Source organism: Microcaecilia unicolor, chromosome 7 (genome assembly GCF_901765095.1).
Source record: "Microcaecilia unicolor chromosome 7, aMicUni1.1, whole genome shotgun sequence".
Classification (NCBI taxonomy): domain Eukaryota; kingdom Metazoa; phylum Chordata; class Amphibia; order Gymnophiona; family Siphonopidae; genus Microcaecilia; species Microcaecilia unicolor.
This window is the reverse complement of record NC_044037.1, coordinates 170,532,956-170,552,408: the sequence shown is the minus strand read 5'-3', so window position 1 is coordinate 170,552,408 and position 19,453 is coordinate 170,532,956. Positions and strand designations below refer to the sequence as shown.

Genomic DNA, 19,453 nt, shown 5'->3' with positions numbered 1-19,453 from the left:
AAGAATTGCAACACCATTTTGCCTGTGTGTGGCAGCAGAGTATGTATGCTATTAAGGTAAAATACTTGTCATTAAGTCTTTTATTATCTTCTTCACTGAGATGAGTTTCTTGAATTAGGGCGATGTTAGCCTGGTTATCTCTAAGATAAATGGAAAGCTTCTTGCATTTAATTGGGTTATTTAACCTGCTGACATTAATAGAAACTATATGCATAAAAGGAGTGGGTACTTAATAGAATAACAATTCTATTATGAGCTGCCCAGTGAGGTATAGTCAGATTATAAAACAGACATGAAAAGAGTAAGACCAAGTTTAAATGAGGAGATAATATCCAGCGTTTGGTTACTGGAATCAGAATAACATTGCAAACAGGAAACAAAAGAAGAAGAGCACCAAGTAAAAATACCTCGGTGTACATTACAGGAACACACTATAGGTTGTGGAGGTCTAAAAAATATGGAGTACCTGACCTCCTCCAGCTGAACATAATACATCATAGAATCCAGAATTTAAGCTACATGCAATTAACAATTATGAGACAACTAGCAAGTAAGAGCGAATTTAACATGAGAGCGAGGTGCAGGCATCGTAAGCAATACACATTTGTCATGTAGCTAACTGTAGATTTTATTACTACTCACTGTTAGGATAAAATAAAAGCAGAAATCACATCTTCAGAAATCAGACACGGAAATGTGTCAAGCTCTAAATACAGCGCAATAATGAGCTGAATGATCAGCATGGCATGTGAGTCACAGACATAAATCAGAACTTTAGTGAGTTTAGGTAGATTTGCAAGGCATCAGGATCTTCGAAGGAGTGAGTAGAATTGTTGACTGTAATTCTCATCCTCGCTGGGTAAAAATGCCCAAATTGAGGTTCAGCACGTTTAAGTCGATCTCTCATTGCCAGAAATTTTTTACGCTTCTGGGCAGTTTTATTTAAATCCAGAAAGATCATTATCTTTATGCCCTCATATAAGAGAGGAGCTTTCAGTTTCGCCTTTTGAAGAACAGCCAAAGTGTGGAGATTTCTCAGTAATTTGAGGACGAATGGCCTGATTATCAGACCGCTCTGATGGGACATGGTGTGCTCTTTCAATTTCCAGAGGCTTTTCAAAAGACATATCCAGTAGTTTGGGACGCAAGGTCTCGAGGAAGCTCTTTTAAGGACAAACTTTTCCTCCATTATCACCGCAGCTAGCATCCACTTTAGGATTTTCATTTGCCATGTTAATTTTATAAAGGTATTTAGCTACTTTAAAAGTCAAAGGATGTGCTGAGCGGCTTGCTAACACAGGATTATTAATTTGGAAGTCAGGAGCTGAGGAATCAGGCGTCCATACTGTTCAAAGCTCACCAGAGCCCCCCCCCCCCCCCCCCCCCCAAAAAAAAAAAAAAATTATGCTGTTTTTAAAGAACTAAGAAAGTTATGCTTTCCAGGCACCCGTTTTGTATGCGTTCCAATGATGCTGATGACATTGTCGGGACTAGGGAGGGCTAAGGAACCATACAGTTGTACTAAAAAAAGAGCTCAAAAAATGCATATTAGAGTCACTGTATCATAAATATACACTAAACAGATTATTCAGTTAAAAATATTATTGAAGATGGTCATGCATATGGGACAGGAATAAACAACCAAATGAATATATAAATAATGCATCAGCATCACTGCAGGTGAGCTCTTACATTAAAAATAGCGATTTCAGGTGGGAAGAGGTTGTTATTTACATTCATGATTGGTTTTGCCTTGTTTAAAATTTTCAAAAATCGATTCGTTTTTATAATCAGTGTTTTAAAAATAACATAGTTTTTATTTTTTGAGCAAGATACCATCTGTATTAAGAATTTTAGGTTTATTTATTGAGCTATTGGAATGTTTTATGGCTTTTTAAAGCTATTTTATGTGCTTTCAATGTGATGCACCTTGGGCCTCAAGCATGCAGCATATAAACTTGCCAGTTTATCAGTGTGGCTGTTTTTCTGCTAATCAAGGAAGAAGAGTTCTGTTTTGCAGAGCTTTTGCTGCAGTCTGAGTAACTGCATTGATTTTGAATTTTGTAAACTATTGGCTTCATGCTCATTTTTGACACTTTTTGCTGTTTTTACACTTTGCGGACACTGCTGCTGTTTGTGAGTAGCTGCATTTTAATTAATCCATTTATCTGTTTTCACAAGCCATACTAGTTTATAAATTATTTTTCACTCAAAGGCTTTTTTTTTTTTTAAAATTTTAGGCTTTGAATATATTGCTCATTATTAGGGAAAGAGTGCATGAGAGACTAATAGGCATATGTCCCTTTTAAATGTTCTATCATGCATGATTTATTTTACATATATCCATGTTCTAACTTTTAAGACTTGTGATTTCTATTCAGTACCAAATATTTCATGCATGTACTGACTCCTTTTGGTTTACTATTTGGCGTACTATTTATTATTTATTTTATTTATACAGATTTGAGTAGTATTACTATTTGTGTGCTTGTTAAGTTTTGCATGTGCATGATTTTAATTTACTCATTTGGTTGTTAAAGTTTTATATGTTTTTAATTGAATATATATGTTTTGATTGAACAGAGTAACCCCCAATGCAATCTCTTAGAAGATGGAAGGTGAAATGTGGCCACATCAGGCATCTCGAGCAAAAAATATCAGGCTTTTTTCAATATAGTGGTCTGCTCTATTCTGTTTATAGATTGTTTACGTGCAGATCAATGCCTCTTTGCTGTTAATACGAAAATGGAAATTTTCCTATATACTTCTTTAAAATTAAATAATCCTATCATAATTAAAAGCGAAGATACTTAACTGTATTAAAATTATCCAAAATAGGAATTTATTCTATACCTTGGGCAGGGGGGTGAGCTAGTACTGCAAATTATGCTGTGCCATCTTAAGCAGGGATATTAGGATCCTGTATACCAAAATATTGGAAAAAGGACCCAAACGAAGATAAGAAGCAACATAAACACTGGCAAGTCAGATGCAAAGCATAAATAAAGAAGGCTAAAAGAGAATATGAAGAGAAACTTGCCGCAGAGGTTAAATCTCACAGTAATAAACTTTTTCGGGTACATCAAAAGCAGAAAGCCTGCGAGGGAATCCGTGGGACCGTTAGATCACGAAGGAGCAAAAGGGGCACTCGGGGAGGTCAAGGCCATAGCGAAGAAACTAAATGAATTCTTTGCTTCTGTCTTTACAGAAGAAGTTAGAAGAGGAGATCTGCCTGTACCGGAAATGGTTTTCAAGGGTGATGATGCGGAAGAATTTAAAAAATCTTGGTGAACCTGGAAGATGTACTGAACCAAAATGACAACTTAAAGAGTAGTAAATCATCTGGACAGAATTGCATACATCCAAGGGTACTCAAAGAACTCAAGTATGAAATTGCTGATCTGCTGTTAGTAATATGTAACCTGTCGTTAAAATCATCCGTAGTACCTGAAGATTGGAGGGTGGTCAATGTGATGCCGATTTTTAAAAAGGGTTCTAGGGGTGTTCTGGGAAATTATAGACTGGTAAGCCTGACATTAGTGCTGGGCAAAATAGTGGGAACTATTATAAAGAATAAAATTATAGAACACAGACAAACATAGTTTAATGGGACAGAGACAGCATGGGTTCAGCCTCACCAAATTGCTTCATTTATTTGAAGGCGTGAATAAACATGTGGATAAAGGTGAGCCAGTTGATGTAGTACATAGTTGTAGAAAACATGCTGAAATCTTCTGTTCAGTGTGCGGCGGCGGCAGCCAAAAAAGCAAACAGGATGCTAGGGAATGCCTTTGTATTGCTCCATGGTGCATTCGCACCTTGAGTATTGCATTCAGTTCTGGTCGCCGTATCTCAAAAAAGATATAGCAGAATTAGAAAAGGTTCAAAGAAGATCGACCAAAATGCTAAAGGGGTGAACTCCTCTCATATGAGGAAACGCTAAAGGGGATGAACTCCTCTCATATGAGGAAATGCTAAAGAGGTTACGGCTCTTCAGCTTGGAAAAGAGACAGATGAGGGGAGATATGATTGAGGTCTACAAAATTGTAAGTGGTGTAGAATGAGTAGAAGTAAATCAAGTTTTTATTTGTTCCAAAAGTACAAAGACTAGAGAACACTCAAGGAAGTTACATGGAAATACTTTTAAAATAAATAGGAGGAATATTTTTTCACTCAACAAATAGTTAAGCTCTGGAACTCTTTGCCGGAGGATATGGTAGCAGCAGTTAGCATATCTGGGTTTTAAAAAGGTTTGGACAAGTTCCTGGAGGAAAAGTCCACAGTCTACTATTGAGACAACATGGGGAAGCAACTGCTTGCCCTGAGATTTGTAGCATGGAGTGTTGCCACGATTTGGGGTTCTGCCAGGTAATTGTGACCTGGCTTGGCCACTGTTGGAAACAGGTTACTGGGCTAGATGGACCATTGGTCTCACTCAGTAAGGATACTCTTATATTGGAGAATTGACTGAGTGGCACGCCACGCAGCACATATCGCTCCAGTGTTCCTATGTTTTTTTTCCTTTTACTGACTATCTGATATTGATTAAACTGAACTGCTATGACCCCTGAAGAAGGTGCTTTAGCCGAAAGATGGCCTGTGTATGGTCTTTTTTTGGGTCAGCTGATTTTGATCAGTAAATTCTTGGATTCTCTTACTCCTTATTTGCCTCAGTTCACTGGAACTTTCCTCATTTTCACCTGTTTTGTGCGTGCTTAAATCTTTTTTGTCAGACCATTCTTTTCATGTTTGACTGGATCATCAGTTTTCCTCAACCAGATCTTTGACATGCGGAGTGCATTAAAGCTCTATCCTTTCTCCTCTTCTAGCTAATATTTTTATTAGTCCATTAGCTACAATCATTCAGAGTTATAACATTCCTTTTAGCATCTATGCAGATGATATTTTATTACTTTACTGATCTTCGACTTTTAAACATGTCCTCTCTTCAGTGTTGTCTAGAAGCCATTTCTCAATGGCTGTCAGCCCATCTGCTAGTATTGAATCAAGAGAAAACTGTGGTATGTTGGCTAACAGGTCATTTGTCAATGCCCTGTGCACCTCTTTCTTTGTTAGGAATATTAATTACTCCTGTCCCTAGCTTGTGTGTCACCTGGGCATTATTTTAGTCTCTCGCTTTCTTTTGGAACTTCAGGTTTCATCGTTATGTAAGACTGGATTTTTTCTTTTGAGGCAATTACGTACAGCATGTTTTTTTTTTTTTTACCCATGATGCTTTTCATTCATTGATTTTAGCTCTTTTCATTAACTAGACTTGATTATTGTAACTGCATTTTATTTAGGGTTTTCAAAATCTATGTTCATGCGACTTTAAACTCTTCAAAATATAGCTATCCATGTTTATGTCACCTTTCAAATACAGATCATGTCACAGCATATTTAAAGGATCATCACTGGCTTCAAGTTTCGTGTTCAGTTCAAAATTTTGGTACGAGGGTTTTCGAGCATTTCGTCAAGGTACCCCATCTCATTTGACTAGTCTGACTATCTCGTTTTCTCCTGTACGAGTTTTGAGGTCATTAAATGACCATCGCCTGGTGCTGCCAGGGCCTCGATCAGCTCAGATGGAGAGCAATCGTCATAGAGTTTCTTTTCTATGTCACCCCATCACTTTGGAATTCTATGCCTTTCTCCCTGCACAATAAGTTTAAATCATTACTGAAGACTTGGTTATTTGAACAAGCGCGTTCAATTACAAACACCTGAGTGCTGGAATGACCATTTTTTCTTCCATTTTTCCTGTAAGTATATGTCTGTTTTTGTTTAATCTTATTATGAATGATATGTGTTCTTTCCTTTTATATATTGTACTTCTTTTCCTTTTCTATTTTTTTTTGTTTGTGATTTTTAGAATTGTAAACCGCTTTGCCCTTGTTGCCAGTTAAAGTGGTATAGTAAATTTAGAATAAATAAAATAAATAAAAAATACAGCCAAATGGTTCAGAATTAGCAGGCAGATCCCAAGTGGTACAGCAAAATATGGCTGAACGTGTATCTGCTCTCCTCCATGTCTTGCCATATACGAGGGGGACTGGGAGAGAAACTAGGGGAGGTAGCTGTGATAGAGACTAAGATGAGAGGAGCATGACTGAAGTCTAGAGGTGGGACCAGGGAAGGGTGTAATATGAAGGGAGTTGGGGGTATAACAGGGGACTAAGTATAATATGGCAAATATGTCTAGGGCAGGGGTTCTCAACCCAATCCTCGGGACACACCAAGCTACTCAGATTTTCGAAATGCCCACAATGAATAGGCATGAGACATTTCTGTATAAGGGAGGATGTACAAGCAAATTTATCTCATGCATATTTATTGTGGATATCTTGAAAACCAGACTGGCTCAGTGTGTCCTGAGGAATGGGCTGAGAACCCCTGGGCTAGGGTAATCACACCTATTCCCTGGCCCCTTGTCACAACCCAATGACCAACGCCATTCTTGTGGTTGAATGCGGTGCATCCAGTGCACACGATGGTACTGACCTCCTGATGCAGGGAGTTCGACGCACATAGCTCCTCTTTTCCTGGGTGCATTTTCTAGGCTGCGCCACACCCAGCCCCTCCCCTTGTGAGGGAACATCCTTCGGTGACATCAGACGCCTTCACCTCTTAGGGGACAGCCAGGCTGGGTCTCAGAGCCTCAGCTACTACTCTGTTGGTAAGCACTGGTGTGTCTGTCTATCTTTTGCCTGCCTGAACTTGCTAGCCTGAACCTGACTTCTGATAGCTGCCTGCCAGAACCTGTAAGCCTGAACCTGACTTCTGATAGACGCCTGCCAGAACCTGTTAGCCTGAACCTGACACTATCCGTTGTTGCTGCCCATCTGTACCATACTGACGTTCCAGAATGCTACTCTCTGATAGAGATCGTAGCCTTGCCTTGTTCCTCTGCCAGTTGGACCTGCAACTGCTCTTGGTACTGTTCCTGGTAGCTCCTTCTTGCCCAGATCCTATTCAAGTCCTGGCGGCCGCCAGCACCCAAGGGCTCAACCGCAATCACAGGTGAAGAACTGGGCCTTCCGACTGTTGCTTCTGGAACTGAAGTCACGCCACCTGGCCTGGTACCCATGGTCCAGGAACAGTGCAAGGGTTCACAACCGGTGGTTGTCAATGCGACTGTCGTGATGACGTGACACCCCTAGACTCACTGGATTTTTTATCTGCTGATAATAAATGACCCTCAGATTCTAGAAAAATTATGGTTTATCGCTTGTAGCAATATAAACAATTAGGTATACAGCAAATTCCTAGAAACAGTTGTTAACTCTTATCAACAATTATCTCTTGGATCAGCCATTCCCAACTAAGTCTTTGGGGCAGATTCAGTTTGGGATGAAATGAAAAATCCTGGTTTTAGTTGCCCTCTAATGTCATGCAACACAGAATGCTTGAAAACAGTAAAAGAACAAACAAGAATGAACCACTATATTCTTTGAAAAGCCAAATAGTAAGTTACAGCTTCAGAATTGTTTATCCAAACTTTTGTAAACAGTCTTTATGATTGATAGCATTGGAGTTGGTCAATATTGCAAAACCAATCAAGTAGGTATTTTCCACATGGACTTCAGATGTAACTGCAGTGGGCAGAAGGTCTACACACTGGCTAGAACATAACGTCCCTTCAAGGAATTCTTGGTTATTACAAACTAGAGACTTAAAGCTAGATTCAGCTGGTTCGGAAATGTAACAGAGACCCTGGCCCTTTGTACACGTAAATGGCATGATGCAGCTTAACAATCCATGGTTCCGATGAGAATCTATATTCTGGCTCAGGCCTTACACGCAGGCAAAATGGTTGTCTAGCCTATGCCTTAAATTCTACAGGGCTTTGCAGTCCATGCTTAATCGGGTTATGTTCTGTGATGTACATAAAATGGTGTACAGGCTATGCAAACATGAGCACAGCGACGGTGACTAAAAACAATGGCCAGATGATGTTGAGAAGTTCACGTTACCTCAAGGAATCGTATGTATGGAAACATCTGAAAGAAGCTGGAAAACAATGGTTAAAACTGAAAGGAGCTATTCAAGGGCAACAAACCTTTTTGTAAGGAAAGTAAATAAAAGTAAGAGGAAAAGGAGGCTACTTTGGTTCTCAAAAATAGTAACTGACAAGGTAAGGAAAAAGACGTTAGCCTTTATAAAATTACAAGAGATTGCAGAAAGAGGACCAGCAACAAAATATCTGGAAAAGCTAAGAGGAGCTGGTACAGTAGTCAGGAAAGCAAAGATGCAAATGAAAGAAAAACAATAAGCCAGTACGGTAAAATGGGAGGAAAAAAGACATTTTTTTTCAATATGTTAGTGACGGAAGTGCAAAAGTGGTACTGTGAGACTCAAAGGTGAAGAGGGGGAATATATAAAAGTTGATTAAAATAAGGCAGAATTGCTTAACAAATATTTCTGTTCTGTGTTCACAGTTGAAGGACCAGAAGCAGGACCGCAAAAGACAAACAAACAGGAATGGAGAGGTGGTAGTCCCTGAAGGACTGAGTTCGTGAGGAGCTAGCCAAACTAAAGGTGGACAAAGCGATGGGGCTACATAGCATACACCAAACTTAGGGAAGTTCTAGCAGCTCCACTGGATAAGCTTTTCAATACTTCTCTAGAGTCAGCAGTGGTCCCGGAGGACTGGAGAAGAGCAGATGAGGTCCCTCTCCACAAAAGCGGAAGGAAGAGGTTGAGAACTACAAACTGGTAAGTCTGACTTCTGTGGTAAGTAAATTAATGGAAATGCTTTTAAAGGAGAATGGTAAAGGTTTTGTAATTCAAGGCAACATGGTTTTACTAGAGGCAGGTCTTGCCAGACAAATCTGATTAATTTCTTTGACTGGGTGACCAAAAAGTTGAATCGAAGGACGGCGCTAGATGTGGTGTATTTAGATTTTAGCAAAGCCTTTGACTCAGTTCCTCATAGACGACTAATAAACTGTGTCGTCAGTATGAGCCCTAAAGTGACTGACTGGGTTAGGAACTGGTTGAATGCAAAACAATGGAGAGTAGTGATAAGGGAGTTCATTCTGAGGAAAAGGATGTTACTAGTGGTTTGCCACAAGGTTTGGTTGTTTTTAACATTTTTATAAACGATATCGGTGAAGGCTGTCATGCATTTGGGCTGCAAAAACCAGAGGGGCAGTACATTTTAGGGGGCGAAGAACTCTCGAGTATGAAAGAGGAGCAAGACTTGGGTGTTATATATATATATATATATATACACACACATATACTTTGGAAGAAAGATGGAAGACAACATTTAAATACCTAAGCTGCATAAAAGCACATGAGGCAAGTCTCTTCAATTGAAAGGAAGCTCTGGAATGAGGGGGCATAGGATGAAGGAGAAAGGGGATAGAGTTATCATTAACCTGAGGACATACTTCTTCATGGAAAGGGTAATGAATTTCTGCACCAGGGAATTATGCAATTTTGCAACTGCAGCATGTTGAGCATAATTTATGATGCCAGGCAGACTTGCACAAAATTGCATAATTCCCATATGACATATAATTTGATGCTGTTAGCACATGAGCAAATGAGTGAGACCTTTGCCTTTCTCTCCCCTCAGCTAAGGGTGGAAGAGTATGAGCTAAAATGGTGAGAATAAAAGGAAGCCAGAAAGAAAGGCAGGGCCGCCGAGGAGGGGTGGGGGGATAAAATTCCACGGGCCCGGCATCCAAGGGGTGCCCGCCCGGCACTAGCACTGCTCTCCTGTTCCTGAGCGCAGCAGCGCTGCAGAGCTGAGTACGTCCTTCCTGCCATGTCCAAACAGCCTCTTTGGATGCAGCAGGAAGGAAGGACAGACTGTACTCTGTGGCACTGCCACTCACAGGAACAGGAGAACAATGCTAGTGCCGGGCCCTGGGGAACTTTGCCACACACAGTGACAGGAGCAGGACAAGTAAGCGGGACAGGCCCGGAGAGGGAGGAGTGCCGGGCCCGGGGGTGTTTACCCCAAGCCCAGCTTTGTCTCTCGGCGGCCCTGAAGAAAGGTGAGCAGCAGCAGTGTGCAAGAGAAAGTTTTGTTGTACCTGGAGGAGAAGAAAAGGGGTGGTAAGATGGCACAGGAAGAATTTTTTGATGGCGTTCCAGGCAGGCTACAAAATGCTGCAGGAAGTGCCCTAACTCAAATCTGCACTAGTTCCTCTCTGCAACTCCCCTTCCCCTTCTTGTAGCAGTTATGGTCAGAGGAGCTGAAGTTTGCGCTTTGGCAGCTACTTGTTTCTCTCTCTCATCAGTAGGGATGTGCATTCATCCAAAACATGAGAAATGTCAAAGAGTGTGCACTATTTACAAAGCGTGCACACACTATTTGCAAACAATATGCACTATTGAACAATGCACACTATTTACAACATTGTCTTGAAATGGAAAAAAAAAAAAAGTAAAAGAGCAAAACAAAATTAAAGTTTATACAAACGTGGGAAACTGAACACCACTACTCAACTGTGGGGCTGGCAGCAGGGCAGCAACTAGTAGCTGGTTCTGGCATTTCTTTCTTTTCCTCCCTTCACAGGGGTCTGTGAATGGGTTGTGGGATCTAGGTCCAGGCCTGGGATAGGAGAGGAGAGGCTGCTGGACCCTGCCAGTCAGAGTCATCCCTGCTGCCTCCCTTTTCTGCACTGGGAAATGAGGGATTTGTGCAGACTTCAGAGAGCTGCTTCTTATTATAATGCAGGAAAACAATTATAAATAAACAAACTTGAAAGGAAAGATCAACTGTACAAATTGTAACCAGGAAATTATGATGTTTAACCCACAGCTGCCCATCATCCATGCAACAGTATTTACACACACACTTGCAAGTCCTTTGGTCCTGTGCAACACACACACTGTACCCACTTATTCCTACGGGGGGATTTATAATATGATATAATAACATTTGATACACAGTTTATAATTTTTTAGTGTACAACCCATATATTGTATAGTCACTTCAATATTTTTCTGAAAGGTGACAGAGGGGCATTTTTAATATGACGTCTTAAGTCCGGACTTTAGACATTTTGCAAAAAATGTCCAAAATCTGAATAGGAAAGAAGTTCATTAAAAAAAAAAAATCTTTTTGCTTTCGAAAACACTGTTTCTAACAAGGTTTTGTGCTTTGGACATTTTGTTTTTTTGGTCCATTTTCAAAAAGAAAAAAGAAGTCCAAGTGAAAAACAGAGAAAATCAAGCCATTGGGATGTAGGAGGGGCCTGCATTTTTAGTAGATTGGTCTCATAGACATCCCAGGAGATAAATGGGGCACCCTAGGGGGCAATGCAGTGGACTTCAAAAACATGTTCCCAGGTACACATCTCACCATTGCTCCCTTATCTTGTCTGCTGAGCCCCCCAAAACCTACTGCCCACAACTGTACACCACTACAATAGCCCTTATGAGTGAAGGGGGCACCTATAACGTGGGTACAGTGGGCTTCTGGTGAGTTTTGGAGGGCTCACAGTTTCCCCCAAAAATGTGACAGGTAGAAGGAGAAAGGAACCAGTCCCCCGCTCCATGTTGCACTGCACTGACCACTAGATTACTCCAGGGACCCTGAATGCTGCTCTAATATACCTGGCTATAACATCTGAGGCTGTCATAGAGGCTGCTAAATCATATTTGTATTCACAGTTGTGGTGGTTGGGAGGGGGTCACCTCCAGTGGTCATCTGGTCATTTAAGACACCCTTTTGTGCCTTATTCGTTATAAAAACAGGTCTACTTCAAAACGTCTTAGTTTTAGTCCTGGACACTTTTGTTGGTTTTGAAAATACTAATTTGAATGTTTTTGTGAGAAAAACGTCCAAATGCAGATTTATGCCACTTTTTGGACGTCTTTCTCTTTTGAAAATGAGCTCCATAGTAACATTAAATACTTGCGGAAGCAGGCCCTTATAAATTGTGCCCAAGTAAAATATGCTTTACATGCAGAATAAGCTTTACAGGTTATCTCCATACTGGATACTGGAGGATGATGAGAAAGTACACTGGGGTGCTTGGTAAACTAATCGAAATAGTTGGCTTAGAAGGAAAGGGAGAGGGTTAATAAAAAGGAGAGCAGCAAGAGCTGGTTCTGATTAAACTGAAGAAACCTTCCAAGCCCAAAAATTATTTGCCACAAATATATGTGGACAACTGTAAAACGCAGAAAATTAAAACTTTTGTACTGACAGCACCTCTGAGTTTTGTTCCTTTACAGAACGTGAAGCAGAATTCTGAAGAGGGAGGGGGGATCTGGATTTAGCTCATGCTTTCCAGTAGTAGCTTAAGGTACTTCTACTACTACTAATCATTTCTATAGCGTTACCAGACATACGCAGCACTGTACATTTGAACGTGAAGTGACAGTCCCTGCTCGACAGAGCTTAAGGTGAAGTACAGTTAACATTTCTCTATATCAAGGCAATGCAGGGGTTAAGCACAGCTGTAGTTTGCTTACAATTTGTTGAAGGGTTTGGGGGGAGGGGGCGGTAGACTTATTGGCAGTCAGGTGAGGGGAATAAATTCTGCATTACTGCTTGCAACATTTGGGGAAGGGGTACTGCCTACCCCAGGTCCATGCACACCCCAACTATATCTATGTGGTTAAGAAACTTGCACAAGATAACTATGCGCATCAGCAGGATTTGAACCCAGCTTTCCTGGATCTCGGTCCACTTAATCATTAGGTTACTCCTCCACTCCAAAAGTGAGCTCTCATGAAAATGCAAGACCCTTGGCCACTGTTGGAAAACAGGATACTGGTCTTGATGAATCTTCAATCTGTCCCAGTATGGCAACGCTTATGTTCTTATGTAGGAGCAGGCAGTATGCTTCCACAACTGTCACAGAAAGTCCCCCGTACAGCTACATACAGGCTTATTTTCGAAAGAGAAGGACGCCCATCTTTCGACACACATCGGAAGATGGGCGTCCTTCTCACAGGGTCGCCCAAATTGGCATAATCGAAAGCTGATTTTGGGCGTCCCCAACTGCTTTCTGTTGCGGGGCCAACCAAAGTTCACAGGGGCGTGGTCAGAGGCATAGCGAAGGCAGGACTTGGGCATGCCTAACACATGCGCGTCCTCGACCCACAATTGAAAGAAAAAAAAAAAAAAAGAGCGTCCCTGACGAGCACTTGGACAACTTTACCTGGTCCTTTTTTTGTTACAACCAAGCCAAGAAAAGATGCCCAAACTGACCAGATGACCACCGGAGGGAATCGGGGATGACCTCCCCTTACTCCCCCAGTGGTCACTAACCCCCTCCCACCCTCAAAAAATAGTCTAAAAATATTTTGTGCCAGCCTCTAATGTCATACTCAGCTCCACCGCAGCAGTATGCAGGTACCTGGAGCAGTTTTAGTGGGTGCAGTGCACTTCAGGCAGGCGGACCCAGGCCCATCCTCCCCCCACCTGTTACACTTGTGGTGGTAAATGTGAGCCCTCCAAAACCCACCACAAACCCACTGTACCCACATCTAGGTGCCCCCTTTCACCCATAAGGGCTATGGTAGTGGTGTACAGTTGTGGGTAGAAGGTTCTGGGGGGCTCAGCACACAAAGTAAAGGAACTGTGTACCTGGGAGCAATTTATGAAGTCCACTGCAGTGCCCCCTAGGGTACCCGGTTGGTGTCCTGGCATGTCAGGGGGACCAGTGCAATATAAATACTGGCTCCTCCCACGACCAAAGGGCTTGTATTTGGTCGTTTCTGAGATGGGCGTCCTTGGTTTCCATTATCACCGAAAATCATAAACAACAAAGTCTAGGGACGACCATCTCTAAGAACGACCTAAATTTCAGGATTTGGGCATCCCTGACCGTATTATCGAAACGAAAGATGGACGTCCATCTTGTTTCCATAATTAGGGTTTCCCCGCCCCTCCACCGGGACGTTTTGCGAGGACGTCCTCAGCAAAACTTGGGCGTCCCTTTCGACAGTAAATGTCAGTGGATAGAGCCCTGCAAAGAAAACAGCAGGAGTACGGGATGATACAAACCACACCCAGCCTTTGTAGAGGGATCAGAATCCATGAAAACACCAGAGCTGGACCCAACATGGTTCGTGTTTTATTGTGACGGAACTGTTCCAACGGCTTTGTTTCTCTGATAGGGATTGCCCAATTCATTTATTTTTGAAATACTGCACCAGGCACACTTGTTTCTTACCTTCATGTGGAAGTTCGCATGTGACCCCTGAGGCAGGTGGATGCTCACTGTCGAAACAAGGACCGTGTCGGGTCCAACTCTGATGCTTTCATTAAAGGATTCTGAACCTTTTACAGAGGCCGAGTGTGGTTTGAGTCGTCCTGTGCTCCTGCTGTTTTCTGACTGATTTAATGTACAGGCGAGACCACCCGTTTGTTTTAGAGACCTGCACAGTCCATCCAGTCTGTCCAAAGCCAGAAGCTGGTGTTCAACTAAATAAGTGATAGTAAAGCCTACTTTCTGTTTCATTGGCAGGAACAATTTCAACCCAACCGAAATTGCTGGTGACAGAGGTGGAGCCTGGGGTCTAAAATCGTAGAATAGCTTGTGGTATCTCTCTTTATTCGGATACAAGCCATGCTCACACCATCTACTTAGCAAACTCATGAACTCACAGCGTGTTTCAGATTCCGAACAAGAGCTCCGAGGACCGACTTCCTTGATATACCAAGGGAGCAATGTTCAGACTAACAGATAATAGACTGTTCACAAACAGAAAACAATAAAAATACCACAGTTAATAAACCATGTCAAGTCTTTTAAATGAATACCTAAAAGGAAATTTTTAAACTGCTTTATGTCATGGGAAAGACCATCAGTGGGACTAAAAGCTCTTCAGTGGAGGTATGCCAGCAAAAGTGTTAGATCATTGCCAGAGTAAGTCTATGGTAAACCATTTATTGCAGCTCAGTAGAACACATGCAGCCAATTACATTTATTTTCCATGCTATTAAAAGCAGTTTATAGCATCGGTTAGAGGAAAACCAAGTTTTAAATGGACTTGCTATGACAAGAAGCTATAGGTAAGAGCCGAATAAAGAAGCAGTCGGGAGACTAAGGGCTTTGTTGGGAAAACTAATATACAGGGCAAAGAGAGGGATTGTTCTGACGTAACCATTTTTGTTCTAAATTAGAATAGTTATTAGGAAAGCTAACAATATTTTGCTTCCCAGTCGCACTGAGCATCACCTCATCATAATCAAATTATAGGAAATTGATTAATTATATCAATATAAACTATCATGATGTGGGTATGTGCCTTTAAGCACCATAGGAATAATACATGCTCAATGAAGCACTAAACTGAAGTCCTTAGTCTTCTTATGAAATGTACTTCAGAGGCAGTTTTATAACGTTAAGCACTGCTTTTTTTTTTTTTTTATAAACAGTTGTCCATTACTGGAATGTTTCAAAATTTTCTCAACAATTTTCCTGTTTAGAAGGTTTTAGTTACGCATGCTGTCTTTGCACTCGAGAGGTCAGGCTTCTAAGGATTATTGTCTATCACAATGGGAGAAAGCATTTCACTTCACACACCTGACCCAATGTTAAATCTTGTCAGAACTCACACCAGCCAATTAAACATCGCAGTTGCTCACATTCACTTTATAAAGACCATGCTGCCTATGAGGAAATGGTGACATGCAAGTGGAAAGACGAAGCATCACCTTGGTCAGCAAATGAGAAGGCTTCCCTGCAATGTTTCTCAGAAGAAGGGAGGTTTCCCTGTCCAGATAGGAGTGCTTGTGCAGAAAGAGAAAAAACAAAACAAAACAAAAAACAAAACAGACAATCAGAGTAGCAATTTTCCATTTATAGAAGTGTTTTGATTGTGAAGAAAAGTTACAAGCAAACCCAGCGTGCAAGAATTTTTTTATTTTTTGAGAAAATCACAATTGAACCTAAGATTTCAGGTCTGAAAAAAAGCAATCACAGTACTGGCACAGGAAAGTAAAGGGTCCATTCTCCCTAGCTATGAAAGAATAAATATTTAAACAATTAGCTAATGCAGCAAAAAATTAGCAAGGAGAAAAACATTAGTAGCAGCGATGGATCGATTTGTTTTATTAATTTATTTTATAGACTTGCCATATTTTAGGGGGCAATCTCTGTGCATCATGCAGTCCTTCTGCTGGATGAGAAGGAGGCATACAAATGAAACCATATCATTCACAAACGTGACAGGTCTGACCTGCTTAATAAATTCTTTCAAGTTAAGTTGACAAGAAAAAAAAATCATAATCCTCTTCTAGAAGCCATGCTGTGGCTGCAAGATAGCCAAGTGTTTAAAGAAGGTCTTGTATATAAGTCAAATACATAGCAACTGTTCTGTTCTCAGACGCATGCATATGTTCATATACCCAAGCAAATGCAGATCAGTATTTTATGGTTGCCTCTAAACTACACTTCTGTTTGTTATGGCACTATTCAGAAAGTCTCTTCAACAGCCTACTTTGAGATGCTTTGTGAAAATAAACTTCCCCTCATTTGTTTGTGAGGAACATAGCTTCTTTGGGCTTCCAGTTCAAACCGAACTGGCCTCTACAGGACTATGGGCCCACAGGACTTCATTCTCGCATTTCCTGTTCAGGTCGGCTACTGCAGTGACGGCCTTCTGCTAAACGTCTGAAAGTTCACTGCTCTCTAGAATCTGGTACACACGCAATCCAACTCCAGTCACGAAGTATAGCTATTGCATAATGGCCAAGATCCCCCCCCCCCACCACCACAAATCACCCGTTCAATGTCAATGTATCATTCCCTATCTTGGCTGCTCTATGGAGCAAGAAGACCGGAGAACTGTTGTGATCTCATCTTTTAAAAAAAAAACACACATTTGTTTTTTGAATTTAAAATGCAATTACTCACCTTGCAAATCTGAGCTCATGGAAAGCTGCAAAGTTACAATAGGCATTTTCCGGCTCAAGGTGGTTTGAAATTTAAGGGTTAAGTTTTACTAATGCGCACGTGTCAAAGCAAATTAATGCAATTTAACACAAAGGAGCTTATTTGCTAAGAGTTATCACAGGAATATACCACAAAGTAGCTGCAAAATTTTACACAGCAAGAAGAGGGGACACAACCAACATTTTTTTTATTTGGGTCCCTTGTTAAAGTACAAATTAGCATGCAACACCCTGGGCACAATTAATGAAGGAGCACTTACCCCAGGATTCTATATAGTGCGACAAGATGAGCGCACAAATCCAGTCGTATTCTGGATTTGCACGCACAACTTAATTAGTAAACAAGCCAATCAGTGCCAATAATTGCCACTTAAGCAATTGGCACTAAATGGTATTAATTAGAATTTACACACAACAGTCTAAGCGTATTCTGTAATGTGATGGGTAAGTCGTATAATTAAAAAGGAGGCGTGGCCACAGGTAGATAGAATACACCCAGACTGTGCCTAATTTAGGCGTTGGCATTTACTCCAAGTTTTATTTGGCGTTAACAGCCCGTGGCTAAATTTAGTCGCACAGATGGGTGATCGGCATATTCTATAAACCACACGGAAATGTAGATGTATTCTAAATTTAGGCGTACTTTATAGAATACACCTAGGGTTATATATTTTTTTTCTGAGTCAATTTTTTTTAGCTGTGATATACAGAATTTAGTCCTTAGTGCCTTCTATTTAGGAGGCAGTAAGCGCTTCTGCATTAACTATGCATTAGTCAGTTAGCATGCTAGCTGGCTAGTGCTTCCACCCCATTCTCCGCCCATCTCCTAACACAAAAAGCACTTAACATGTAGTTTACTGCCGAGTAACTGCTATAACCCAAAACCCCTTAATGTGATTGTGCCCTAGCAGTTACCAAGAGTATACCCCCTAATTCTATGTGGAGGGACATATTCGAACGGGGCGCCCAAGTTTTCCTGAGGGCGTCCTCGCAGGACATCCCCGCGAAGGGGCGGGGAAACCCGTATTATCAAAACAAGATGGGCGTCCATCTTTTGTTTCGATAATACGGTCGGGGACGCCCAAATCTCAACATTTAGGTCGACCTTAGAGATGGTCGACATAAATGATGTGATGGTCGACCTTAGAGATGGTCATCCCCCGTTTTCGGCCATAATGAAAACCAAGGACGCCCATCTCAAAAACGACCAAATCCAGCTCATTTGGTCGTGGGAGGAGCCAGCATTCATAGTGCACTGGTCCCCCTGACATGCCAGGACACCAACCGGGCACCCTAGGGGGCACTGCAGTGGACTAACTGATGCACTAACTGAACGGAAAAAGCCCTTCCCTTAGCGATTCTGAAAGGAACAGGCATGCATGAAGGAAATCGCATGCAAATGAGCTGCTCACTGTTAGCTAATTTGCACACGATTTCCTTCCTAAGGAGGGGAAGCCAGTGCAGAGCAGCCAAGCATTATGCGTGGCTGCTCTGCGCATGCCAAAGACGGCTTCATACATGCAGACAAGCTGCGTGTGTAATAGCCGTCTACAACCTTAGAAAAATACAAGTCCAGGTGAAAACGTCCAAGAGCGTGTCAGGAACGTCTTTTTTTTTTTTTTTTTTTTTAAAGAGTATGGGTAAAGGACATCCTTTGCTTTGCCTCCGTCCTAGCGATGGCAGTTGAGGATGTCCAAAATGTGGATGTTTCTGTGAGAAGGACGTACATGCCTGCTATGCCTCCGACACCCCTTTTATTTATTTGGATTTTGGATCACAAGTATCAGCAGTGGAATTTGAACCGGCCACCTCTGGATTGCAAGACCAGTGCTCTAACCACTAGGCCACTCCTCCACTCCACTCCCTTGAAATTTGGCCGTCCCTGTAGGGGGAGGGGCAGTTCAGGACATCCAAAATGTTTGAAAGAAGGACGTCCACGTTTTCACTATGCCTCCTCTGACACAAACATACCTTCCCTCCCAGGGACCTGCATACTGCTGTCATGGACCTGAGTATGACATTTCAGGCTGGCAAAAAAGTTTTTAAAGTTGTTTTTTTCAGGATGGGAGGGGGTTAGTCACCATAGGGGGAGTCAGGGGAGGTCATCTGGTCAGTTTGCGCACCTTTCTGAGGCTTGGTCATAACAAAAAAAATGGACCAAGTAAAGTTGCCCAAGTGCTCGTCAAGGACGCCCTTCTTTTTTCCATTATTGCTCGAGGACGCCCATTCTGTTAAGGCACGCCCCAGTCCCGCCTTCGCTACGCCTCCAACACCCCCCCCCCCCCAGGAACTTTGGTTGTCCCCGTGACGGGAAGCAGTTGGGGACGCCCAAAATCGGCTTTCGATTATGCCGATTTGGGCAACCCTGAGAGAAGGACGCCCATCACCCGATTTGTGTCGAAAGGTGGGCGCCCTTCTCTTTTGAAAATAAGCCTGATAGGCACCTAACTTTGCTGCTCAAACAGAAGTTAAGCACCAAACCAGAGGTGAAACGGCACTTAGGTCCTATTCTATAATTTGACACCCGAGTGTTCTAGCATGTAACTGCAAAGGGGCGGTAATCACATGGGAGGGGTATGA

The 19,453-nt window shown here is 41.8% G+C and overlaps 1 protein-coding gene across 1 annotated transcript in view; it reads right to left on the bottom strand.

Moving 5' to 3' along the window:
* RAPH1 (Ras association (RalGDS/AF-6) and pleckstrin homology domains 1) overlaps positions 1–19,453 on the bottom strand; it is a 629,351-nt gene that overhangs the window by 232,891 nt on the left and 377,007 nt on the right. The window contains exon 5 of the mRNA XM_030209745.1: positions 15,635–15,709. Coding sequence (XP_030065605.1) covers positions 15,635–15,709 — 75 coding nt within the window. The remainder of the gene's footprint in view (positions 1–15,634; positions 15,710–19,453) is intronic.